Source organism: Amia ocellicauda, chromosome 10 (genome assembly GCF_036373705.1).
Source record: "Amia ocellicauda isolate fAmiCal2 chromosome 10, fAmiCal2.hap1, whole genome shotgun sequence".
Lineage (NCBI taxonomy): Eukaryota > Metazoa > Chordata > Actinopteri > Amiiformes > Amiidae > Amia > Amia ocellicauda.
This window is the reverse complement of record NC_089859.1, coordinates 303490-331166: the sequence shown is the minus strand read 5'-3', so window position 1 is coordinate 331166 and position 27677 is coordinate 303490. Positions and strand designations below refer to the sequence as shown.

Genomic DNA, 27677 nt, shown 5'->3' with positions numbered 1-27677 from the left:
AATAATTAAACACAGGGCAGGACTGTCGATTATATGGGACCACATCAACCCCCGGCTTCTTTGGAATGATTTTTTGTTAGCCTGATCATTGCCTATGTTACTTTCAGAAGCAACCCTACTTTGGAGAAGGGATAATGGTTTTATTATCTTCAAAACTATTTACCCACAGGTAAACACCTTCCTACAGTTGTAGTGGAAGATTATTTCAATGTTGGTAATGCTTTGCAAAATGATAGAAGCATGCAATCTTAATCAAAGCAGGAAAAGCATACATGCAGCTGAGGCATAGCAATATATGCTTCAGAGACTGGCAGAGCAAACATGCAGCAAAAAGGTCAGCTTTTGAATTTCAGATAATCACCACAAAACCTTATGATAAATGATTCACATTTAAACTTGGGGGGGGCAAAATTTAAATCTCTCACATTCCAAACAGAAGCATAGACATTGAAGGAGACGTGCATCGCAGGTTAACCAATTTGGTGCATGTTGTAAGACAATATTAAATGCTGACACAAGCTTGCCTTCACAATTATAAATACTTGCAAGAAAAAAGTATTTAAATTCATGCCAATAAATTGCATTTGATTTTTGATATTGGAGTCAAAACAAAATCCACTCCAATGAGTTACCTTGGCGCTCTACCACAGGTTTGTTCTAGATTGGGAAGAGCGAAAGAAACAAGGAAACATGAAGTGGGACCCCTCTTTACAGAAGACTTGAGAGAAATGTTTTTGGAAATAGCTATACATTTAAAAGGAAATTAAATCTAAGTACAATAAAGGAGTTTAAATGGTTAATGTTAGAAGACGATTTGTTTAATCAAATCTGTGACAAAGGACAGTAGTGCAATGTCACTTCCTATCCACACTCTCTGTATCTGAAGTTTAATCTTGTATCTCTGATGCACATACAACAACAGGTATGCAAATTGAAAGAAGTTGAGCTAAGTTGAACGGCATCCTAAAATAGTGTCAGCAAAAGTAGGCTACAATTTCACATTTTTAATTACAAGTTTTTTTCCATTATAATTATCTACATTAAAAGGCTTAAGTTAGATTTTGCCAATTAGTTTTTCTATTGCACTGTCCCTTACCTGGAAAGCAGAGAACATGTTTCTAGTATGCTGAAGTAACATATGAGTCCCAACATGTTGAAAAACTGTTGTACGAGTGACAAGGGGAAATTCAATGACCATAATAAAATAAAAACTACCAGATACTTACAGATCAGTCAACGGTAACTGTAGTTCAGATTTTGGTTCTTGCAGCTCGGTTACAATTCTGAAAGACACGGGAAAAGCAAACATCAGTTTGCAACCAGGCAGCCCCACTGAAATATATGCGAACACCATCCCTTAACACAAGAGAACGTATTCACAGAGTGACTGCTTCCATCGGGAATGAAACAAACAGGGTTATAGTTCTTCAACTCGAGCATATGCGCTAGACAAGGTTACTCCAGGCCCTGACTGTCTGCCAAGCATTCCTGTCTGTATATTGCACACGCACACACGCGCACACACGCGCACACACACACACACACACACACACACACACACACACACACACACACACACACACACACACACACACACACACACACACACACACACACACACACACACACACACACACACACACACACACACACACACACTCACTCACAAAGTGAAGAGAAACATCAGTTTATGTGACCTTTCAGTTTTACTGGCAAATAATTTTGTAAACACAATTAAAAGAATAAATCCAGCAAAGCATGTGCTTGTACTCAAGAGAGACCATTTGATTTGGACTTACCGAAGCACACACAAATATAATCCTATTCAGAAAATACCTAGCAAGGTTGTCAGCAAACAATGCAGGCACATGTTGAGGTAAGTAATTGAAGCTAAGTCCCTTAATGCAAAGTCTATGAGAAACAAGTTTGGCTGGTTACTTGTAACTTATTTCAGCACCTATTTGTAACCATGCAACTCAATCTCTCCTGAAATAAGATATTTGGTTAATAACCAATATATATATATATATATATATATATATATAAAGTGAGGGAAAAAAGTATTTGATCCCCTGCTGATTTTGTACGTTTGCCCACTGACAAAGAAATGATCAGTCTATAATTTTAATGGTAGGTGTATTTTAACAGGGAGAGACAAAACAACAACAAAAAAATCCAGAAAAACGCATTTCAAAAAAGTTATACATTGATTTGCATGTTAATGAGGGAAATAAGTATTTGACCCCTTCGACTTAGTACTTGGTGGCAAAACCCTTGTTGGCAATCACAAAGGTCAGACGTTTCTTGTAGTTGGCCACCAGGTTTGCACACATCTCAGGAGGGATTTTGTCCCACTCCTCTTTGCAGATCCTCTCCAAGTCATTAAGGTTTCGAGGCTGACGTTTGGCAACTCAAACCTTCAGCTCCCTCCACAGATTTTCTAGGGGATTAAGGTCTGGAGACTGGCTAGGCCACTCCAGGACCTTAATGTGCTTCTTCTTGAGCCACTCCTTTGTTGCCTTGGCTGTGTGTTTTGGGTCATTGTCATGCTGGAATACCCATCCACGACCCATTTTCAATGCCCTGGCTGAGGGAAGGAGGTTCTCACCCAAGATTTGACGGTACATGGCCCCGTCCATCGTCCCTTTGATGCGGTGCAGTTGTCCTGTCCCCTTAGCAGAAAAACACCCCCAAAGCATATGTTTCCACCTCCATGTTTGACGGTGGGGATGGTGTTCTTGGGGTCATTCCTCCTCCTCCAAACACGGTGAGTTGAGTTGATGCCAAAGAGCTCCATTTTGGTCTCATCTGACCACAACACTTTCACCCAGTTCTCCTCTGAATCATTCAGATGTTCATTGGCAAACTTCAGACGGGCCTGTACATGTGCTTTCTTGAGCAGGGGGACCTTGCGGGCGCTGCAGGATTTCAGTCCTTCACGGCGTAGTGTGTTACCAATTGTTTTCTTGGTGACTATGGTCCCAGCTGCCTTGAGATCATTAACAAGATCCTCCCGTGTAGTTCTGGGCTGATTCCTCACCATTCTCATGATTATTGAAACTCCACGAGGTGAGATCTTGCATGGAGCCCCAGACCGAGGGAGACTGACTATATATATATATATAGTTAATTAAGAATTTTGCATGAACCAAAACACACATATAGTGGGGTTATATAGTTAAAGGAAATTTTCTGTTAAAACATAAATAAAAACTCACTGGATTTATCTAAAACGAGAAGACAATTTTACCATGTGGGTAGACTGCCTAGCAACCCAGATGAGATGCACTGATCTAGCAGAACAATTATCAAAGTTCTCGATACCACCACTGGAAGCAGATACAAGTCAGACCAAAATACATCTGTATCCTACAGAGGAAGCACAACCTAAAGCAGATGGTTCTTGTAAGAGAATGCTGTATAAAACAGCTAATCCGAGTTGGCGTCTCTGTGTGATACATTTCTCACACATATTGCTACACTCATTCCATGAACTTCGCCATATTTTTCTTCCACAGTTTACACCATCCATGTTAATATTCTCAAAGTATACATTTGAAGTGTGACTCTTTCCATTTGCAAGTCTTGTCTCAGGTACTTAGTTTCCAGTAAGCGTTGTGGGTCACAATGCTTGGTCTGCATCACAAATAAATACACAAAGAGCTTTGGCCCTTGATGTCCGTTATATGTGTGCATCATTAACCCTTACTGCTGTGTCACCAGTTCAGGGACTGGAGCGGTAATATTAAAGCAAAACTTACCAACATGATACAGTTGTGGTTTATGGATTGTTCTTTTTTAAAGTATTCATACTATTCATTTGAAATATTTTATCCGAACTCTGTGTTTAGATTCATAAATTCATGACCCTACACTTATTTCTCAATGAGATCTTTTCAGTTTCTGGAGCTCCTGTTCAGCCTAGAGAAAGCTGTAAAGATTCAAGCTAAATTAACCAAGTCAGACACAGAGCAAGAACAATTTTAAGCCACACTCCATATAAATTAGTACAGGGTCATGATGAGTCAGACCCAACAGACACGGTGAGGATGATTAACAACACAAATTAAAAACTTGCGCACCACATTGTGCAGCATCGTGTAACTTGGAACTGAAACTAATGAACTCATACAATGAAGACAGAACTGATTATTTACCTCAGCCAAAGATACAGCCTAACCTCCTAAACCCACAACTTCACCTTAGATACCCAGTGAAGCACAAACTAATGATTAGGAACAGTAAACCGAAGCCAAGGGGCATTTTACAGGATCACAATAATCACATCTCAAACCAGTGTACAACAGGGGGAGAAAGTTTTTAAAATACTCCAGTTTTAACATTGTCCTTTATCCAATACATAAAGCACTACACGTGAGATGTTTGGGAAGTGACTATAGAAAAAATACCTACAATTTTAGAAGCAAATAATTGGTCATAAAGTCAAAAAAGTTTCATCGTAAAACGTATAGAAATGTTATTTTACATATGCATGAGCTAATATGCATGAGCTCAGCAATCCCAGAAGATACCAGCTGTTTACAAGTGTTTATAAATGTGGAAAGGTTGCACATCTGTTGCCTCAGCTGCCTTGGCACAGTGATAAACCCTCAGACTGTGCAAAGGTTACCATGAAACGCTCCCCAGATCTAGCCAGAGACTGAAGAGATAACTAACTTGCTTAACTAAGCAATTAAAGAAGAAAACATGCAGACAATATATTGTTGTCTCTCCTTGGGAGGCGTTACTTATTTACACACAAAGATTTGTAGCCTAAGGGAAGGACTTTGATTTTTACAATCAAGCTATAAGCATTTTTTCTCTCGCCATTATGGGTTTTCATTTGGAGACGACGATTCTTCCAGTGAGCATTTCACTCCAGTTAACAGGCAGTACATTGTGTAGTCAATGTTACTTTTTATTCAATATGGAGACAATAACCATGCCATGAGATTTTGTATTTATTTAATTTTACCCTATTTTCTGAAGGTCTCCCGATTGTTTTCTTTCCCTTTCTTATCCATATTCTACAAACTCGGTGGTGCAGGAATGTCCTGTAATGTTCAGCTGTAGATATTGCTCAACAGGCTTTACTTCATGAAGACTAAACACAGTTTCTCAATTCAGGGATTAGGGAGTCCCACATTCCCCCCGCTCGCCAGCTTACTGTTTACTCTCATGTCGGCCAACATGCTAACGCAATCCTCACAGGTTTCGATTCTCCAAACAACGGGCAGCAGTGAAAAGAAAAGATGAGCATGAGTGTTATGGTATCTGTGTTATATCTAGGTCACATTTTGTAATTGTACTGGTCTCGTGTCAGGACAGGGCCGGCTCAGTTGAAGTTTCAGCAGGATTTCTGAAGTGCTCTGTGGAGTGAGCGCTGAAGGAACGCTGGATGTGTATTTAGTGGGTGGATGTGGAATAAGGTTCGTAACACACTATGCCTATTTAATTGCTGAATGTCTTCTAAACCAGTATAAATTAAACAATACAGGATACAAAACACAACTATTAACATTTTACCTATTTAATAACATGTTGCTGTTTCCAAATAAATCATGCATAAAACAGCGTTAAGTCGTTGTCAGGAACAAATCCGAAGCCTTGTGACTCAATTGTATGAGATTGAATGACAGCTTCAGCTAAACCTGAACACTGTGTTCCACAGAAGAGAAACACATACTTCACACCCATTAAACAGTCGTTATTCATTAGTGAAATGTACAAGTTTTATTGAGATTGCATAATTATACCCCAATCATTCTAGTTTAAAAGAAAAAACAAAAGAACAGCAATGCATGATAAGTACAACATAAAATGTCTGATACTTTTAGGTTTAGGTAATTCAGAATTAAAAATCACTGCCATTTGTAATCAAGTACCTTGCTTTAAAGGGTTCCCTAAGAGTCAGCTGACAAGCAAACTATAGGAGTCATAAAATAAAACATGTACGTTGTATACTATAGGATTTGACATGTCATATCTTCATGAAATTTAAATAGAGGAAAATAGAACAAGTGGATTGATACTAGTAAGAAAACTGAACGAAGCACAGCTGTCTTAAAGTAACAGTAAGATGTCTGTTTATATGCTAGTTTCAGTCGTGCTAAAGTTTGTGCTCTGATTGACATTTAAATTGGTAAGGCTGAATTACAGGAGCAGGTGTCACAAGGACGAGTCCTGTCCTTTTCATTGAGGTCCGCTTAATAACAGCAGTACATCAAGCTCCTATCGGAGTGCATGAGTTGCCATTACAGCACCACGTCAATCAAAGCTGCACTAAACGCAGACGCACAGACAAACGCAGACTACAGAAAAACCCATCTTAAGTTAGTGTCATTATGTTTCCAGGTAGATATAGGCTCTGTTAAAAACACAGCAGACTTCCACTTCATTTTTGCCTTACTCAGGGCAGTACTGCAAACCAACCTGGACAAAACTGGTAAGGACTTGTCTAAGTAACACAACTATTATAATTAAATCTTAAAGTACAACATGTCACAACACTGAAACTCACATGTAAAAACACACTGAGACCATTAAGTTATTTCACAATTCAAGGTTTTTAAATTGTTGCCATTTCAAAGTAAATCATTAAACATCTAAAAGCCTTAAAATTAATAATACAACTTGTCTAGTACTTGTCGCCCCCAGCTACACCACATTATTCATTTCCACCACTCAGTAATCAGTTACTGAAACAGGGAATTACTCCGAGGAGGATTGTGCATTCAATGTGTGGAATTTCACACACACGCACCTTAAGCTTATGAACGAATGTAGCTTTAAAAAGACTTCACTCAGTATATAAGGGAACAGGAGCGTTCTATGTTTTTAGTAATTAAAAAGATTGCATATTAAAGAGCTCCAATACCTGAAACACTATGTACTTGTAGTAAATCAATAGAAAATGTTGAGGGCACTAGAAATGCCTTATTCACACACATGGTAGTCCCTAGTTCACTGACTTGTGAAAGTAGTTGACCTTACCTTCAGACGAGAGCTTTTTCTCAGTGGGAAGAGGGCAACTTCAAGAAGATTGTTTACAAAGTTGTATAGATGTATACTGACTCCCCGTGAAGACAAGACAAGTGCTTGCCTACTCTTTCCTGCCTGCGTTGCTTTAAGGCTGCTCTTTTGACTTTGCCTCCTCTGCTGTCTGAAATCTCCTCCCCCCCAATCACAGACTGCAAGGAAATGACGCAGGTCCACCGACGTCACGGTGACACACGCTGTACTGACTCAGCTTCCTAAAACATCTCTCTTACTCACGGAGTGTGTGCAATTCGGATATGGCTGCCCAGAACCAAATACATCTCCTGTCTCTGTTTCTTTCCAACGCACCCCCAGGCATTCCCCTCTCCCCCACTTGGCAGTTTGCCCTCAGGACTCCCTCGCAATTCTTTATTATTATGTATTAATCTTACTACTGTACTTTGACACTGTGTACTAAGTATCTTTCTCCCATCAACTCATGTGCCCTCTTTTCTTTCCTAGCTGGTAAGTTCATTAAAGAAGCATGGATTTAAACAGAAAAAAGGGTGGCTGAGCTCTCCAAATAAGGGATGGAAAAGATGGGTTTTGATATTTCAGGAGGTGCTGCTACGCCATACTGCTTCCCTCACAACACAGGAAAGATACAGCATCTATCCCTGAGAGCAGCTCTGCTATCCCACTGCCAACAGCCACAGTATAAAACATCATCTCTGCATGAGCATGTGTTTAAGAGGCTAGGGTTCATGACATATGTTAACCCCATAATTAGACACGGTCTCTACAGTTGCTGGAAACTGTATTTAGACATTTGTCAGTCGCTCACTACAGATATGCAAAGCCTTTAGTCAGGACACCAGGCTGTTTAAAAATAGAGACTCACCAGAAACAAAGGGCATACAGCTACTGCCTCAAAAAAGTCATGACAAAACGTATTACAAACCTAATGATTTCAGTTGTGAAATGTGGTAATTTAATTCCATCTCCTGGAGAACCATTAAAGATTAATAGTCCAGGCGTATTCAAACAGTTACAGTTCAGTGTTTAGCATTCAAATAAACTCACAGACTTCATTCAAAGTCACCCAGGGTTGAGGAGATAAAGTGGCACATGTTTCCCCCTGGACAGTAAGAGTCCAATAAAGGGCACAGTGTAGCCACAACAGTTGCCCAATATAGATTTTTCACTTGACCTCATGAAATATACACAGTGCACGTGGCAAACGATGTGGAAACAATTTCATTACCTTTGGCACAGTTTATATAATGTAACACTGACATTAAAAAATGAAGTGCTAAGTAAGGTTAAGGGGTTAAAGATAACAGTTCATTGGCTTGCAGATCGCAATCGAGTACTTGGGTAATCCTTCAAAAGCCATGTCCTAATCTTCAGTAACCTTGGAACTCAAGAGGTGTAAACCAAGGTTCAGGTTCAACCAAGACACCAGTAAGTGTGTGAAATATCCATCAGGTACAGACAGTAACTTATTGTCCAAGACAATGAATTTCCAAGACAATGAATTTCAGATTTCCTTCTGGACCCTGGTATCCTTTAGTAAGATCATTATTACTGATTTCCATAATTTACATAATTTCTATTGCCATAGAAATCTACTTTAACTACATGTCACCTATTACATTTGTCTATGAATTATAGACCTCATATTATAAATCCCCTCCATCTTGTCTTATCTCCAGAACACAGCGTGTACAAAAACACGACGGGCCTTGAAGATAGCAGATGTCAGTGACGATATAGACAACCACGTGTAAATATCAAGGCCAACTCAAATGGGAATAGCTCAGGGGAATTTAGTTTGATCAGCGCTGAATACAGCTTTACTTGGCAGTAAATAATGTGATCGGAATATTATATAACAAAGATAGACCCAAGATCTATTGTGAGATAAAATGTTAAACTGTAGGTAAACAGGCAAATAATTTATTCTAAATTGAACCCATATCAATAACACATCTAATACAAATATTTTGACCAAATAGAAGCCAGGGCAGGTGAGGGATCATAAATCACATTTCCATCAAAATTAGAAGCACATTTTTATTTGTACCAAAAACTTTAGAAAATCATCATTAATATTTAAGATTATTTTTAAAAATGAAGGAAAGGGAAACATTCAAAACTTTGCTTTGATCTCCTTCTTGACACACAATCAATTCACAGCACAATCTGCATTTAAAAGAATTGAGAACTGACTAAACTAAAGTGGCCTCACTCAGGGTTCAACCAACTGTGACATAATACTCGTCAACAGAGAGGAGCTGGAGTTCATGATGCAAGAGAGGAGGGTGAGTAAGGTACGTCTCTGCTGGGTTCATCTAATTAGGTGAAGGGTGAACGCTATGGGTTTACCAAATACCATCAGAATGAATGTAAAGCCTGACACATATATGGGTAGAAAATATTTCAGGACCACCTGCGTTCAAACTCTTCCTCCAGACCCAATCACTCGCACTAAGCAGGATGCACATTTTAGAAAAGAATTACGCTTTCAGCCTTACAAAAGATATACATACAGATTACACACAGTTAACATTTTAAAACTTCTAGAAAGAAATATCTGAGTTGTGGCCTAAATTTTCCTCTCAGTTTATATTTTTCCAGTTGGATTATAGTTACATTACTATTTTTTTCTCCAGACATGAGATCCAAAACCTCATTTGGGTTTTTCCCAGAAGCAGGTTCATTGGCAACCCTAATCAGCTGAGCACATTACACCCCCAGCAGCAACAAGTTATTTTGCTCATGAAAAAGACACAGGCTGTAACCAAGCCTGACATCTGCATTATGCCACTTTTCAGCAATTAGAAGCGAGGATTATTTAAGTGCTGTTCTCTCTGTTCTCATAGAAGCACGTGGTGGAATGAGAACACATCGAATTCAAAAAGCATGTTCATAATTCAAGAAAAACTTAAACCTCAAAATTAAATCAAAAGAATATAAAAAAGAAAAAGACAAAGAACAGGTTTCCTCTGGTAATTCAAAGAACACACCCAGGCAGCTCAGCTGTAGCTCATTCAAAATGAAGTCATCAGATTGACAAAATCAACAACAGGTCAGGCTGGCGAATTTATACTTCACCTACTTGGCAAACAAACAAATACTGTACAACCTGAGAACAGGGTCAAGTCTTTTAGTGAAGCTTTACTGATAGCAGAGCAAACTGATAAAATCTATTTAAAAAAAGACGAAGTTTCAACGTTTACACCCAGGAAACATGTCTTATCAAAAGGAAAGACAAATGCAGAGAAAGATCATTCGGTTCAAGTTAATTTCAGATTGATGCGTTTTGTATCTACTGCACAATCTGGGTGTGTAACCAAGGAAGACAATGCAATGTACTGTGCAAACTACCACCGCAAGCCTTCTTAGGAACCAGGAATATTTGGGAGATGATGTAGCCTACATTTTACCCCCGGTCACAGAACACACCTGGGTATAAGGAAGTAATAATGATGCAAATACGTGATTCATCATGTTTATTTTCTTCTTCTTGCGAAAATCTCAAAATGATAATGGAATCACTGAAATGTTCTGGTCAAAGAGGAAATCATGGCCTCACATCACTATACACCAAACCAGTTGTTGTTTATTATTAGAAATCGAAGTAGTTGTATTTCTGTAATTTAATTTTAATTTAAGAGAAAATAATATGCCTGTACATTTATTTTTACTGATTACGTAACCATTACTACAACCCACTTCTCCTTTTCACTTGAATTATGCAAAGATTTTTTTTTTTTTTTTTTAATTTTTTTTGTAATATCCTGGGAAGTTAAAGGGGCGACAAACAATGCTCTTCTATCTTATGCTCACATTCATTGGTGGATTTATTGTCTATTTATTTACCGTCCATGGTTACTTGCTCAAATTCAAATTCCATTTAAATATCGGCCTGCACTTCCGAGCATATCCAAATCAGACAGGTGGATATAGCTCAGTCTGTGAATCTGGCAACTGTCTTTACCAGGTATTCCTCAACTAGGTGAGGAAAAAGTGCTGTGTAACTCAGCGACAACCTAATATTGGGTCTGATCTAAAATTCGGATTATATTTAATCACATTTTTATAAACTTCCCGCACTTATAAGTATGAATAAGTATTTTGCTCTTTAGTGGAGGATTTTGACAAACCTGTTTTAAATTGTTAAAACTACATTGAAAGATTTCGAAACGTCAAACTCTTGCAGTCTTTATTTGACTGTCAATGATTGCAAAGAGGCCTGACTCCAAGTGACCTGACCTACTACATATTCATGTACAATAAAGATAAAAACCCTTTGTACCCGAGTGTAAGAATGCTTAACCAGCCAAGTAGGTGTGAAGCAATATTTACTTTGTTCAGATTACTGTGTGACCCATATATACCTATACATATATACGTATACATATATATTTATTTTTAATGTGTTTAAACAAGAAAAAGATTAAAAACTTACCAGTCAAAGTCTAGCTAAAGGTACACACACCTAAAGGAAGCAAACAAGAAGTATTGTTAATGCGGATACACCCAGTAACAGTCTGCACTGATGTAGAGGAATAGATTGCACATTTCTTACTATAATTTAATTGTTGTATATAAGTATATTTAAAGATGAAATATAATTTCTCTGGACTCAAACATTCTATCTCTGGGTTTTGTATGACATCCCACTCTCTTTACGAAGACATGGCCGGTGGATGAGGTGCAAATATCAGTCAACTGAGAGCAAACCTTGTTGTCGTCTCTATTAATTACTGACAAGGTCAATTCCATCTGTTGGCTATAATGAAGGTGTACCACATGTAGGCTAACGATTACACTGTCCAATAGCTAGTGGCAAATATCACGCACAGCATATTTGAGAAATGTAATACTGATTACGGTTAAAATTAATTGTCTTCGTGATACCTTGTGATCTCAAAATATTACCGACCACGCGGTTCAGAAGTTTCACTGGGGTTAACAGGGAGTCACACTTTGTATCTGTTGGTTTATATTATTTTAATACAAAATACACCACCAAATCATGGCTTCCTTACAGTATATAACATATTACATGGACACTTCCATGCACAGACGGTCATCTCCCTCCCTTGTTTGTATTCGAATGAGATCACATTTGTCGATATAATGGTATTCCCTGACTTTCCTCCTTTGTGAACAAGCAGAACTACCATTTAGACAAATCTTAGTGAAGGTGCCTGAATCACAGTAATATGCAAACAGGTAGCTGTCTTCCCAGCCACAGGTTTAGAGACGACAAGAGAGATAGAATCTAGACCTCCATTTGTGAAATAAGAGGGTGACTTCATTTATGCATAGAAAGCGAGACATGCTCTATTACAAAAGCTACAAGATTGTTAGGAAATAGGGAAGTACACACTTACACACAGCATCCTACAAACCACAGGGGCCAAGCATTTTTATATATATATATATATATTTAAAAAAAAACAAAAAAAAAAAAACATGAAGCTTTTCAAATCTAGTTCTGAATTTCACATTGATTGATAACCTGCCCCCACCCACTGCAAGATCTCAAATGTTCACTCGGTGGCCAATAGCGCAGTGTCTTTAGCTCTGTGCCACCCAGAGCTCGCAGGTATCCAATCACACGGGAGCTCCTGCTCACACCATCTCTGAGCAAGCAGCTGTCACAACAGGTGGAAGAGAGGCTCTCACTTGCAGAAGCCTGATGCTGATCAACCGAGTCATCGTGCGCTCTGAACAAGATTTGTAAATCACATTTACACACATCTACTTTTGCATACTCTGTGAATAGCCTACATACGCCTGTACGTAAGGAAATTGTTCATGTATGCAGGCTGTGCCTTTATACAGAGTGGAAGTTACAGATGTAAATGGTAGACATTTATTTCAAAATCCTATTTGAATTACAAATATATACATATAGCACGGTCAAATCAGCACCAGACAACCCTGAATCTTATTTTAAAATGCATCCACACTAAACACAAACTAACCTCCCAAAACTAAAACCAGTGTAGTGTAGTGGAAGTAGTGTTGAAGAATACTGAATCACACGTTGGGAACACTACAGTGCACTGACATGATAATTAGGTAGTTTAATATGTGCACGCTGTCACCATGGTAAATGCATAATGAGCTTAATTCACGCACACGACTGGGACACGGCACCTGCAAAGAGACCAAACAAATAGAGCGAACAAGCAGATTAATTTCTTCACTGGTTGGATGCCCTCAAGGGTTAACAAAATAATATTTCCTCATATTAAACTGTTAGAATTATTAATAGGCTATTGTTTCATCATGAACTATTTTTCCCCCCTCTTTTTTTTTTTTTTTTTTTTTTTTTACCTACTGGCAAGACACTAATGGAAAACATGTTTCATTGTACAACATTGTTTTCATATCAGCATAAAATTTGAACATTTCTAGTAACAGAGCATTTCCTACAGGAACATGGAAATTATACTTTATCTCTGCCACACAATATATCCATCGTCTAGGTACAGAATAATGTGTCGCAATAAATGCATTGTTCCAGTTTTTCAATACATTTTTAAACTGTTATTTTTGTGGCTCTTAACATTAACTCTACAGGTCAGGAAAATACTCTTGTATCTTGAATGTTGAGATTCTGAAGAGATTGCAATGTATAATACAGGTATCAAAATCCTACTGTTCCTAGAAATAAAATCCTGCATCAACATCATAGCCAAATACACCATGTAACCAGACTCATCAATCCAGCAGCCCATTCGCCATCACAAGACAATCTCCTCCCCTTCACCACGCAAGGCTCTGAACGGCAGTAACCTCGGCTGGCGGAGAGGAGGGGGAGGGGGAAAATGAACTCACTGACTCAAGCAAAACGGAAAATAAGAAAAAGAAAAGGAGGAACTGCCCACGTGAGCCACATGAACTGAGGTGTCCCTAAATCATTCAACTCTTATTTCAAATCATAAGCAGACAATTCACTGGATTATAATAAATGCCTTTTCTTATCAAACAGCTCAAATATCATCCACTTTCCTGGACAGTCAGGGCACTCAAGCAAACCCCAAATAACCCCTTTAAAGGACAATTAGAGCCATCTGCTCGATCTTTAATGCAGTCAGTGACATGTGGACTGTTGCCACTACAGAAACCACATCGCCTGATGTTCAGTGCGTTACAGGATGCTGAGGCATGTTTTCTACCAATGATCATTCAGCATGACTACGTCAAAGCTCTTAAAACTGATCTTAATTTGAATGATGACAAAGCAAACTTTCAATGAGTACAATTTGTATATCATTATTCTTGAGAAGGCAAAGTCATTTTGTATTAGTATTAAACACAATTATCAATAATGTTTTCTTTTGAGAATATTAAGTTATCTTTAAAGGTCAGCTTCCCTTTCTTCTGCCACATGTCTTATTGCAGTCTCTGCTGCTTGAGAAGACAGGGAAGATCCCACTCAAACATATCTTTAAAATGAACTTCACATAAAGCCATCAGTAAACACTAGTAAAAACATAATCAACAAGTTACATTTACAACAGCTAGCACAAAAGCAAGCATATCAGTTTGAAACCTTTTTTACTTGTACAACTCATAGAAAAAAAAGAATCAGTGTGTAACTAAATATTGAAAACTACAAAGCAGTCAAATACAAGTGTGACTTTATATTGTATAATTTTTTTCCAAACAAAAGGAGCAGGTCATGGATATCAACAGATCTGGTACACTAGCAGCCACTTCTCCAGTGTCAGCCCACAACCCTGTGTGGGGTCACACTAAACAATTCATCAACCATGCTGTCATGGAAAGCCCCAACTTTGAAGCTGAGGAAATTAAAATCCACAATGAGTCCCTTTGCACAACCCCAGCAACATGCACATGAGTTTAGATTTAATACATCAAAAAAGTCCCCAACATACAAAATTGATACATATAGATAGTACTTACGTATACATAGGCTACACGCACACATATGGAGATATATATATAGATAGATAGATTGCGATTTCTAATACTGAGTATTCATTAGAAGTATACTATAATTGTCTTTAAACCGCTACGTTTTTCCAAGGGAAACATATACACGACATGTGGCCTGAATACTAATTAAACTGAAACCCACGACTTCCCGCGCCGGGGGCGGGGTCTGAGCACATTTCCGGTTATGATCAGGTATTATGATCAGTTAAGACAGTGGCACCACACGAATATCGATCCGGTAGACGTGCACATGGGCAGGGCGAATTAGAAAAGCGCATGTGCTAACACTGCCATTGCAAATACTATTGTCCCGGCTTTTTAAAACATGCTAATGTGTGTGTCTGGCTCTCGACACATCCCGCGGCTCAGGACGTGCAGATGCGGGCTGAGCCACAGCCCAGCGCGGACACGTTTCCATCCCCGGCGCGACTCTGCGCTGCAATGCGATCAAACGGGCTGATTTACAGCAACACAGCAGCCCGGCGGCCGGGGACCAACGCGCGGCTTCTTCGCGGTGGTCAGTTACACTGAGACAGGCATCACGCACAGCTGCTCGGCTATCGGAATATCAAGATTAGTCTCACCGCGGAGCTGCTGTTGTAATAACGGGCCGGTGTCCAGTCTCACCGCGGAGCTGCTGTTGTAATAACGGGCCGGTGTCCAGTCTCACCGCGGAGCTGCTGTTGTAATAACGGGCCGGTGTCCAGGCCGGCGCTAGGAGCTGCTGTCTCTGGGAAGACGCGTCTGACCGAGAGTAACCTCTCACCCTCCGGGGAAGACAGAGAACCCGGAAGCGAGACGTCATCTGAGTCCATCGCTCTGCAGCCAATAGGAGCAGGGATACTAGCCCCGCCCCCACCGAGCCCACCGGTCGGCGTCATCACTTCATTACTGTCATTTTTATTTCAATGAGCTGCATCTGTACGTGACAACAGACCACCGACATATTTTTAGCTTTATAAACCTTAATTACTTAGAGAAATGCTGCACGGTATCTGTCCCAAAGAATAGTTTGCAGAAGCCGGTTGCACTGGATACTTATTCAAATGTGTTTTCCATTTCAATGTAGTGTAACTGATATAAATACCCACCCACGATTAGTATGGATATGAGCTTTGTAGGATGTAGACTCATTAGCTTCTTCATTTGAGCTTTCTAATAATACACAAAGGCCCAAGGGCATTGTACATTTACCTTTTTATATTACCAGTAAGCAAATAGGATTCCAACCCATGTAATGTATACAACTGAGCAGTGATGCAAACATAAACCCTTTTTTTTTTTTTTACATTGTGCATTTTGCCCTTTGGTTATTGTGTTTTATAATCTTTAGCAAATAGACTGATTTCTCCTCATGAACTTCACAGGGACACTGACAGAACCTGAAATGCATGGTAGTAAATAGCCTGGAGAAAGCCAACTGCCATAACATCTCAACTGCAGACATTCATCACATAAGAAGCTCTCCCTAAACATTTAGTACATGCATACAAATTAACATCACATATAGGACTGAAGACTTCAAAACATGAATTCAGATTTCAGTCAATATTGTTCCATCAAAATAAGTTATATTATTATTTTATATTTCCCTGAACTTGTGGGTAAAGCCATTGTAAAAACACCTGCATATTCAGTCTGTTTCTTTACACTTCTCAAGATTGTTTTAAATGACATCCTAATTTGAATTTTGAGACTCCAGTCATTACAGAAATTATAGGATATAGGAAGATTTAGATTTGTGGAAGACTGGTCATTGCATCAGAATTCTAATGTGTAATTCTAATAATTCTAACGGTTTATCCAGAATTTCCGGGGTGTTGATTTCCTATATTGTACACACAATTAGGGATTTGTATTTTTTTTAAGAAGGAAGGTGCTTATTCGTGTCCTGTTAACCCATGATTCATAAGCAGCACAATGTATACCACACATATTAAAAGCACACTTACAGAATGGCAGGTGGTTTTCCTTTCTTTTCTCATGAAAACCAGAGCAACCGAAATGTCTCATCCTGTCATTGAAACATGTTGACGGACTTGTAAAAAGACACCAAGCCACAAAACAAGGCATTGTTTCCTATGCAAAAACCACCCTGTTATCCCCCCCTAACAGAATAAGTGTAACAGCCTGATATCGTTCATTGTCTTTGTGTCACTGTTTATCTAGTTTGTAAATAATTACAAGCAAGAGCCTGATGGCATATTTGAAGAAAAATAATGCTGGCCATTCATTATACACTGACAGCATGTTAGGCTACTAAAAAGGCAAGAGTACAATAGAGTGCCTTCTTGATATGTAATGATAGTCATAAAGTGAGTCATCAAGTCTGCTTTAAGGGCAAAAATGGGCTCACAAGGGCATCTGATAATTACAGCACAACAAAGGAGATGTGTTGTTGGTTGTAATAGGTTAAGGTAGTAATAAGTTTTACAGGTTATGACACTTAAGCACAGCATCAATGCATCAGTCAGATGAGTTGGAAGGCTGTTTTCGTGGAGTATTAAATTTTAATAAAGCCAATACGTGTCAAGTGGTCCAATTACAGCCATGTAACAGTATAGTGCAACTTATTCGGCTTCAAATTACTGGTGTGTGTACATGATAGAATTAACTTAAACCTCTTATTTCAAACAATTAGCCCCTGAAATATATCAACAAGAAAAGCTGGGAACATTATGTCCTGGGATATGTCTGAATTAATGAAAATTAAGTCAGGTGTCAATAAGAACTGTAGCCAAAAACCCTCAAATTTCATAAATGATTATAGCAACTAATACGCATATACAGCTCTGGAAAAAATGAAGATCATCACTATCCTCTTGTAATAGGACCAGCTGGATGGCAAAAACAGTGCTAGTAGTACCTCAAAAGTAATTGGAATCAAAAATAAATATTGAGCATGTCAAAAGAGTTGAAAAGGAAAGTTTTGAGTGAGGAAAAGAAGGGTTAAATTCTGGCTTTACTGGCAGAGGGATACAGTGAGGGCCGGGTGGCTTCCATCCTTAAAATTCGGTTCATAAGAACAAGGTCAAGCAGCAGACATTGGGGACAACAAAGCTACAGACCGGCCGAGGGTGAAAATAACTCTCCACTGACCAGGATGACTGCCACATCAAGTGACCTACAAAAAGAATGGCAGACGGCAGCCGGGGTGAAGTGCACGGCGAGGACGGTTCGAAACAGGCTCCTAGGGGCAGGGCTGAAGTCGTGCAAACCAAAAAAAAAGCCCCCCCCTTCATCAATGAGAAGCAAAAAAGAGCCAGGCTGAGGTTTGCAAAAGACCATAAGGATTGGACCATAGAGGACTGGAGCAAGGTCATCTTCTCTGATGAATCCAATTCTCAGCTTTGCCCAACACCTGGTCATCTAATGGATAGACGGAGACCTGGAGAGGCCTGCAACCCACAGTGTCTCGCATCCACTGTGAAATGTGGTGGAGGATCGGTGATGATCTGGGGGTGCTTCAGCAAGGCTGGAATCGGGCAGATTTCTTTGTGAAGGACGCATGAATCAAGCCACGTACAAGGTTGTCCTGGAAGAAAACGTGCTTCCTTCTGCTCTGACAATGTTCCCCAACTCTGAGGATTGGTTCTTCCAGCAGGACAATGCTCCATGCCACACAGCCAGGTCAATCAAGGTGTGGATGGAGGACCACCAGATCAAGACCCTGTCATGGCCAGCCCAATCTCCAGACCTGAACCCCCCTGAAAACCTCTGGAATGTGATCAAGAGGAAGATGGATGGTCACAAGCCATCAAACAAAGCCGAGCTGCTTGAATTGTTGCGCCAGGAGTGGCATAAAGTCACCCAACCATTGAAAATCAGGGTTATTCCACCAAATATTGATTTCTGAAATCTTCCTAAGTTAAAACATTAGTATTGTGTTGTTTAAAAATGAATATGAACTTATTTTCTTTGCATTATTCGAGGTCTGACAGCACTGCATATTTTTTGTAATTTTTACCAGTTGTCATTTTCTGAAAATAAATGCTCTAAATGACAATATTTGGAATTTGGGAGAAATGTTGTCAGCAGTTTATAGAATAAAACACAAATGTTCATTTTACCCAAACACATACCAATAAATAGTAAAACCAGAGAAACTAATAATTTTGCAGTGGTCTAAATTTTTTCCAGAGCTGTACATCACAACTATCACATGTGACTGTTATTGCAGAGGCATGGCTTATACCCACCTCAAAACCTAAACAGAAAACACATACAAAAAACTATATCACATGTGACTGTTATTGTGGAGATGTGACTTTATACCCACCTAAATAAACCTAAACAGAAAATGTCATATGCTACTTGTATCCAACCTCAATACTGTGTGAGTCATGCCCTTTGGCAGCTATACAAAGCCACTTCACTGATTACACAAGCGTCTCATTGAACACCTTGGCTCATCCGTCCTACGAACAGCCAATGGGAGTCCTGAGCTGCAACAGATGCAGGGTGCACTTACATGAATTCTGGCCACATGACTCTGTGCTCGGTCACATGGGAACACTTTGGGGAAATGTGAAACGAATGCTACAAAAACTAAACCAAAACAGTGAGGACAGATATTCACAGGTCTTGGTGTTCGGGAGCCCCAGTGCTAGTTCTGTACGTCACCATAATCCACTGGGAACAAGTTAATTATTCATCAAATCAGCGATTTATATTTCCAGTGATGGGATCTCTCGCCCTTCGGAGCTGACAGGTATTCGAGCCTTTGTTCCAAATTATCTCTTAACTTAATTAACTTACATAAAACCACCTGCTTCATTGATCAGAATGAATTTTAAAATGTATATAAATGCAATACTTTAAAGGTGAAATATAAAACCTGTTGGATTGTGTCCAGGGTTGGAGATCCTGCTCGAAGCTATTGAGGTGTTTGATAACCACAGACGCAACACTCAAAGGCTGCGTAATGCTTAGTTCTGCTTGTCTGTTGGCTAATCTCAGAAATGTGTAAGTTAGGGGCAGTTTCCTCTCTCCAGCAAAGCCAAGTAAGGCGTGAGAATGACTGTTCACAATATCCAAACTGCACCGTTCCCCCATTCACAACTTTCGATCCATTGTGTCTGTGTGTGTGTGTGTGTGTGTGTGCATAAACTAGTATACTACTAGGATCCTTTAGAAAAATTGCAGTTCAATTTATTAATTTATTATTAGACCCATAACTTCACAGAAGGTTGACTGTATAAAGAAACCAGCTCCAGGAAAGAATACAATCAGATTCCTCCAATCAAAAATGTTTCAGGAGCTAAGCAGTATATTTAGAAAGGGTTGTTCAAGTTCAAAACTGCTTGGCCAATCTTGAAAAAGGTGTAATAAGTCTTCAAATTAGACAAATTAGTCTCCATACTTCACATACATCCACTTCAGCGGTTTCCTGTTGTCCTTGATAGCCCATTCCAGTCTGTATGTATGTATTAACAAAGCTTTTTATATTGTGCCCTATTTTCAGCATTCAAAACATTTACTGAGGCAAGATCTACAAGATCAAATAATATTCTGGGGAGGAGGTGAAGTGTGGATGGATTTCAGGGTGTAATTATCTTGCAATATTGAAAAAATGTTACTTCTTGCCTTCCACCATAATAATGTGATAGCCAAACTTGGTTTTCACCGGAGGGTCTGTGTACACGGGCTTGTCCATAGTGCTGACCGACAAAGCAAAAGCGGCATCTTGGAAAGGACCCACCATGGAGCCTCTGGTCATCCAGCCCAGGTCCCCCTGAGAGACGGCAAACAGGAAACAGAGTCAGTACCGTGAATATTCAGATTGGGTTTTCCTCCTGACCTTCAATAGGGATGCAGACATGAAGATGAAACCACATTTTATCAAAGCAATAATTAAAATGTGACCAAGTATACTTTTTTTTTTTTTTTTAAGTATGTCTAATAGGATGTCAAGAATATGCTAGATGGATTACACCTACTTTGTGAAAAGGGTTTTAAGGAACGCAAGATTTAACTATTAGCTATTATAATGGGCAATTTAAAATGGTTATGTTAAAAATAATGGGATATATTGTAACAGTTGTAAATCGCCCTGGATTAGGGAGTCTGCTAAGAAATATAATAATAAACTGAAGATGCAGAATCCCAAGTTTTAAGTGCATGGAAATATTGTAGAGAAAATACAAGGGATGTATATTGAGTTATGCTGTGGTTGGTTAAATACTCAAAAACTCTTACAATCAAGGTTGTTCTTGGAAAAAAAATAAAAAAATACTGGCATTGGTTATCCAAGACATGTCCAATGAAGCTCTGCATGAAAATCTGAATTACACTCATGATCATCCAAAATACAGTGTTTTAGCTGCTTCTCTAACTCCACCTATAGCACAACTGACAGTACTACAAGTAGTAAACTACTGCAATTTTGTTGTGGTGCTCACATTCCTGGGACGACAAACAAAAGTGCCCTCAGCCAACAGACATTAAGATTCCTAAAACCATGGTTGTGTTGACACAAAACAACAACTCCTTTACAGAAATTAGAACACAACTGACTTATCATAAAGAAGAGCAACTGGTTTTGAAAGCAATGCACTGCCCCAGTCTCAAGACTTGCCATTTGAAATATGTGCATTACTAGATTACATTATTATATTATTATATATTTTTTTGTTATCAGTATAAATAGATGACTATTTAAGGCTAATGGTCAAAAAGTGATCAATAAGATATTTTTATAAGGTTTTGACTCACAGTGAAAATCATGCAAGAAAAAGCATTCATTCCTAACCATATTCATATATTATTTATACAAGTAAACACATATGGACATATTGGTAGAGAGACTTCACACTCACTCCTTGTCTGGCTTTGTCTTCACTATATTGAGATGCCACTTCACTGAACCGAACTCCAGCTTTCAGTTTTTCCATGGCCTCCATACACTTGCCATGCTTTTCACAGAGAATGTGTCTGACCTGGGGGGATGATTCAATTCATATTAATTTGCAAACTGATAAACTTTTAAAAAGTACATTCAAATTATTAGATTATTTTAGCAATTTATGAAAAATAACTTTACAAAGTGTGTCCAAACATGTTCTGGGAAGAGCTTTTTAATCTTACTTAGTTTCTCACCCTTCGTTTATCTTCTCTTTAAACATACAAATAAAAGTGAAAGTAAACTCTACACAAATCATATCCACTGTGACATAATAAAACAACATACCTTAACTGAAGTGCCTCCTTTCTGGGGCTTCTTCTTATCAGAATCATCACTTCCTGACGCGGCGGCACCTGGAGGCATTTCACAAGGATAAATGGTACAATACAATAAATATATATATATATAACTACTGTAACAAAGTAGAGATCTGGATTTGACTGAGGTTTCCAAATAATTCAGTAAATACATATACAACCCTGTCATCAGATACCATCAGGACATGCCAGAGCAGAACAGTTCACAAACTGTGCGTGCAATGCAAAAGGTGCAGTGATGGCTGTAGGTCTTTATAAAATAACACCTGTTGACAGACAACACTGCTACACAAAATATAATAGGTTAAAAAATAATGCATCCAGCAAGACGACTTACCCTTTCCACCTTTACCTCCTTTGCCCTGCTTCGGTGGCATTGTGTTAACAAAACTTAAACAAAATTGCTCAGACGAGAAGCACAAGATTCAGCCAGAACAGAAAGGACCCGAAAGACGTATAAACGTGTCCAGCGCAATGCCTGGCATAAAATCATAACATGTTTAATTATGCATTTTTATTGTTGTTATAGTTTTGCTCACACCTTCTATAAGGAGCAGAGTTGTATTATTTTTTCTTTTCCTGTTTTATCACTAATAGATCAATGTTATTTTCAAGTTTGGCCACCCTGTGAAGTGATTTTTATGAGTTTGTTTTGAAGGACCCCAGAGTGGTCCCATCTCAGGACCACCAAAGATCCCACAGATTTAGCGTCCTTGTCCTGCCATGTTCATTGAAATAATCACGCGTATATGTCGAGGGGGTGTCTAATACAATCCGGGTGTATCGTGTTATAAATGCAATTGTTTTTAAAACAGCTTTCAATATGAAATTAGGCAGGTTTTCCTTTATAGAGATAGGAACCGGAACTCCTTACAATCCCACAATGCACCGCGGAAACACGGAAGATAAGCGGCGATGACGCTTGTTTACGGCGGTTTGCTGGCTGAACTGCTAGGACTTCTGTGTTCAAGTCCTTGTACAAGTGTAGACATGCACTGTCACGGCAGTTATTAGATAGCGTTGCTGTGCTGCAAAATACCAACCTGTATAATGAGACATGCGCAATAAAAGTTTGTTCCTTTCCCTTTTTGTGGCCGTGCCGTTTGCTATTGAGAAAAGCAGCTACGCAATCCCGTGAGAATGATGTCATTATTTACTGAGGCAGCTGAGCTGCAGCGAAACCCGGGCTGTTTATTATCGGTCCCACTAAAATGCAACACTTATTTAAAATGGAGTTGTTATTGAAAACGACGAGATTCGTGGGAATATGTTAAACGATAGTGGTGTGTGTGGGATTCTGTATGTCAACCTGACTGTGACATGTCTTTCCTATGTTACCCTTCCCGTGACAGCGCGCTGTTTGTCCGCCTCACCTGAGGCGCTGCTCCGCCGGCAGCCAGGGCCGCTCGGGCCGGTTTCAACACTGAGCTCCAGTGTGCAGCGACAGCAACGTGCTTTACACTTTCACATAAAACATTGCTTTGCTATTAAATAGGTGACTTTGGATGCAATATTTATGAACTGGTGAGTATGTCGTTTTCCTTTCTACCGAAATGTAGATGAGCCCGAACCCTCCTGTGACAGGACGGGGCTGTGTTGGTGCAGTAGCCAGGGAGACGTGGCGCCAGTGCCTGCAGAAAGGCTGTGGACTGGCGGGTGTCGGAGATATAGTATTCATTTAAAATAACTGTTTGAAGATTAAAGGTTGAATATGGAATCTCAAAATATGTGATCAAATGTCAAATAAAGGTATGTTTTGCTAGAAAAACGTAGGACTGGTGTTTTTTTTTTCCCCCATTAAAAACAGGTGGGTTTGGTCATGTGCCCACATTTTATTGTGCATGCTATTATACAGTCAAACAGTGATGTCAACAGTGACTCCAAACTGCTCCAGAATTAGAAACTGTCTAAGGAAATTAATATTTAATTATATCTTAATATTGCAATGACCTTTCAGTAATGTATTGCTTTTTGTCCTTTAACTTATTCCACAGTCCTAATCCAGACGCAAGCCATGGACATGTATGAGAAGATTCTCACCATCGGCCGGGGAGCAAGTGCTGACGTTTTCCTCATGAAAAACATCGAGTCCAAGAAGCTCTACGCCATAAAAAGGATACAGATCGACAGCGCTCGAAAAGCAAGAACCAAGGAAGCTGTGCTGCAGGAGGCTGAGATCCTGAGAAAGCTGAAGCATCCCCACATCGTCACCTGTCATGGCCATTTCTTTGACTCTGAAGACGAGCACATCTATATTGTCATGGATTACTGTGACGGCAGCACTTTGGACGATCGCGTCAAGGACAGACAGGGAGACGACTACTTTTCTGAGCATGACGTAATGAGATGGTTCGTACAGCTTGCCATGGCTGTAAATTATATACATTCTGTTAAAATTCTCCACCGGGACATTAAGACTTCCAACGTGTTCCTAACCAAGAAAGGCATGGTAAAGCTGGGGGACTTTGGCATCTCCAAGGTCATGAACAACACTCTGGACATGGCTAGCACATGTGTTGGGACGCCCAGCTACCTCAGCCCAGAGCTCTGCCAAGATGTTCCTTACAGCTCCAAATCGGACATCTGGGCACTCGGGTGCCTTTTGTTTGAGATAAGCGCCCTAAGGCCACCTTTCAACGCCAACAACCTCCTAAGTCTGTTTTACAAGATCGTCAAAGGGGAATACAGCAAGGTGCCCGATGTATACTCTGAAGACCTGCACAATTTAATTAAAGTGATGCTCAGTTTACTGCCAGAGGATAGACCCAGTGCCAGCTGTATCCTTAATGTGCCTTATGTCCAAGAGCATCTTGGACTTTTTATTAAGCATCAAGAGACAGAGCTAATAAGATATAATCTGGCTTCCAGGCATGCGACTAAAGGTAGCGCTGGGAGCGGGGGTGCACCAGCAGCATACAGAAGCAAAACTGCCTTTGGCGGTCACAGCAAGGACATCGAAAACAACCGAGCAAGGTCGGCTCCCCTGCTGCTCAAAGAGGAGCTTAAGGAGGTTGAGGAGGACGTGTTGCAGACAGATGAGAGAGGGGACCCCACCAGCAATGAAGACAAGTCCGACTACTCTGAAGACTTTGACGACCAAGAGAGTCTGTCCTCTATTGAGGAGGACATCGAGGGCGAGTTATCCAACCCAGCTATTGTGCAGAATGAAGAGATCCCAGAAGAGCTGGAGGGTACGACAGTCAATATAGGTCTAATATTGAATGGGGGTTTCAATAGAACCAGAATAAAATGTTGGCTTAGCAGTTTTCTGTTATTCTACTAAAATATGATTTGTCCAACCAAAAATGAAAGCACATGAATCAATTTCTTTCATATCAAAGTAGAAAAGCACTATAAGATTCCTTAAAAAAAATCTGAGAGTCATAAATGGAATTCCATGTTTATCTACACATTTAACTTGCAATACATAATCTACGGGAAAGAAGGTGTGGGATACAATTGTTATAAAAATGGAAATAAAGTATGTATATATTACATAATATGTAAATATTCTGAAAAGAAGTAGTAATAATATCATGAAGACATAACTGTTCTGTGTAAAGATTAAGTAGACGATTTTGGGCTCACTGTCTTCCGCCGGCAGATTGTCATGATGAGGTGGACCTGGGGGAGTACCCCGATGACTTCGAGGAGCCGGAGCAGGACGACGACCTCACCGAGGTGGTGAGCAACGCCAGGATCGCCATGGAGGTCCCCCCGGAGAACAGCGCCTTCCAGGAGGAGCTGGAGATGAGAGCAGAGGGGGGCCTGTCCAGCACTCTCAAAACCCTGCGGGACAAGTGCATAGGTAAGGCTTCAGACTCGCAGCCTGCAGTCAGAGAGCAGCCACACAGGGAAGGGCTGCCGTTTGCGCTGATGCACATTTTGAATTGTATTATTATAATATGTGTCTGTAGCCAAAGTGACCAACAAATTCACTGAGTAACATTTTATAATCGGCAAACTGCACAGGTGAGATTTCCCTCGAGGATTTAACCTGGGTATGATCTTGGCTGCAGCCGATACTGGAATCCAGAGTAATACAAATAATACAATAGATACAATGCCTTGATACAGAATATTTTGAGAGATCTAATTATTGGAAATTGACCCTTACAGAGGACGTTGGCCAGGAGCTTTTTGAGGAGATCAGCTCGCATTTCCTAAAGGGCCTGACGCCCAGTGACTTGCAGCCGCACTTTCAACACAACGTGGGATCTGACCGTCTTGAGACCTGCTACATCATATTCAGCATCGACCAAGAATCAGCTTAGATATACGTCCCTGGGCATTGAGAAGAAGAAAAAAAGGCCTAGATGGGAGGCCCACAATTACGGAGAGGCTAAGGGATTGGTGCTGCGTGTCTTAGGTTAATATTTGTAAGTAGTTTCTCATTTTGAATGCATTAATATTCATAACCATTTAATTTATGAATATGTAATTGGAAAACAAAGAAAGTAATCTAGTAAAATACTCTGGTATTACACCAGGCATATTGTTGCATTTAAGGGAGCTATACATCTACCAGCTGTATGTAGCTATATAATAAATACCACCCAGGGAATTAAGAGGATTTTAGAGTAATTTATTCAATAATCCAGAGAATGAGGTGTTTTTGGTGTACTTTTCCTCAGGCTATTAAAGTGATATCTCACTGTGGGGGATGATGGGACTTATTTTTGACTTACGAAAAAATCAAAACAGAGGTGCGTCTAATATTGTTATAGCCTAATTATTTTTAATCTATGTTAATCTTCTGTTTGTAAAAAGCTCTTAAACATTAGTTTGGTCTTTAATTTGCAAGAGCACTGATGATAAAATGACACATTGCTGATCTCTCCATTTACATTTTTTAAACATGATCTAAGAACAGCAAAAAGAAGCCAACATTCTTTTGCTTGTTTTTGTAATTACAATTATTTTTCCAGGAAGTTTACACATTGCTATCTGCAGTGGCATTGCCCAAAAACAAAACTAAATGTGTGTAGAAATATATTAAATATTTCAGTCTGTACTAAAAAAATAAAAATAAAGATCTAATTTTAAATGAGATTGCAAGTATTTTGTTGTTCTTCTGTTCTCATGATATTTACAACTAGGGTCATGTGTTTGTAGTTCAGTTGCTTGCTGACAACACCTACTTCCTCTTAACAGCCGAAAGTGACTCAAGGGAGAAGAAAAGCAACCAAGAATTACATTCTATCCTTTAGATTTTAAACCCTGTTCAGCCTCAGTCCCTGTAGTTTTACCTGAAAGGAAAAAAAACTGAACTTGTAAAGCTGCACAGTTCCTCTGAGATTTTCTTTTCCACTTTTGATTTCAGGTTTCGCTCATGCGTTTACTGCACATATTGAACCAACAACTGGAAAATATACAAAATAGTCACCCCTGGATTATCACCGAGCAAGGCTGCAGAAATTTAAAGTATAATGCACAGACTAAGCTCTTTCACTCTGAGAACTAAACAGGGAACAAAGGCACCAATATTTAAT

The 27677-nt window shown here is 39.5% G+C and overlaps 3 protein-coding genes across 20 annotated transcripts in view; 1 reads left to right on the top strand and 2 right to left on the bottom strand.

Moving 5' to 3' along the window:
• Positions 1-15730, bottom strand: part of acsl4a (acyl-CoA synthetase long chain family member 4a) — a 29668-nt gene extending 13938 nt beyond the window's left edge. For 2 of the 16 annotated variants that reach the window (XM_066714659.1, XM_066714665.1), the window contains exons 1-3: positions 15549-15728; positions 11453-11482; positions 1227-1283 (exon numbers count right to left, since the gene is read on the bottom strand). The gene's annotated coding sequence lies outside the window, so the exon portion shown is untranslated. Of the gene's footprint in view, positions 1-632; positions 658-1226; positions 1284-6993; positions 7144-11452; positions 11483-14931; positions 15090-15548 lie in introns of those variants that run through there. The other 14 variants (XM_066714660.1, XM_066714666.1, XM_066714663.1 and 11 more) reach the window with 10 other exon arrangements.
• A 4373-nt stretch (positions 15731-20103) lies between these two features.
• pin4 (protein (peptidylprolyl cis/trans isomerase) NIMA-interacting, 4 (parvulin)) lies at positions 20104-22841 on the bottom strand. The gene is made up of 4 exons (XM_066714652.1): positions 22523-22841; positions 22154-22221; positions 21783-21902; positions 20104-20698 (listed from the first exon to the last, which is right to left on the bottom strand). The coding sequence occupies exons 1-4, from the start codon at positions 22560-22562 to the stop codon at positions 20540-20542; spliced, it is 387 nt and encodes a 128-aa protein (XP_066570749.1). The 5' UTR covers positions 22563-22841; the 3' UTR covers positions 20104-20539.
• A 279-nt stretch (positions 22842-23120) lies between these two features.
• nek12 (NIMA-related kinase 12) lies at positions 23121-27237 on the top strand. 3 transcript variants are annotated; one of them, XM_066714651.1, is made up of 5 exons: positions 23121-23319; positions 23538-23709; positions 24180-25376; positions 25790-25993; positions 26305-27237. In XM_066714651.1, the coding sequence occupies exons 3-5, from the start codon at positions 24200-24202 to the stop codon at positions 26457-26459; spliced, it is 1536 nt and encodes a 511-aa protein (XP_066570748.1). In that variant the 5' UTR covers positions 23121-23319; positions 23538-23709; positions 24180-24199; the 3' UTR covers positions 26460-27237. The 3 variants fall into 3 exon arrangements, with proteins under 3 accessions (XP_066570748.1, XP_066570747.1, XP_066570746.1); XM_066714650.1 differs by having other exon boundaries at positions 23121-23709; XM_066714649.1 differs by lacking the exons at positions 23121-23319; positions 23538-23709 and adding an exon at positions 23747-23934.
• Positions 27238-27677: the final 440 nt, after the last annotated feature.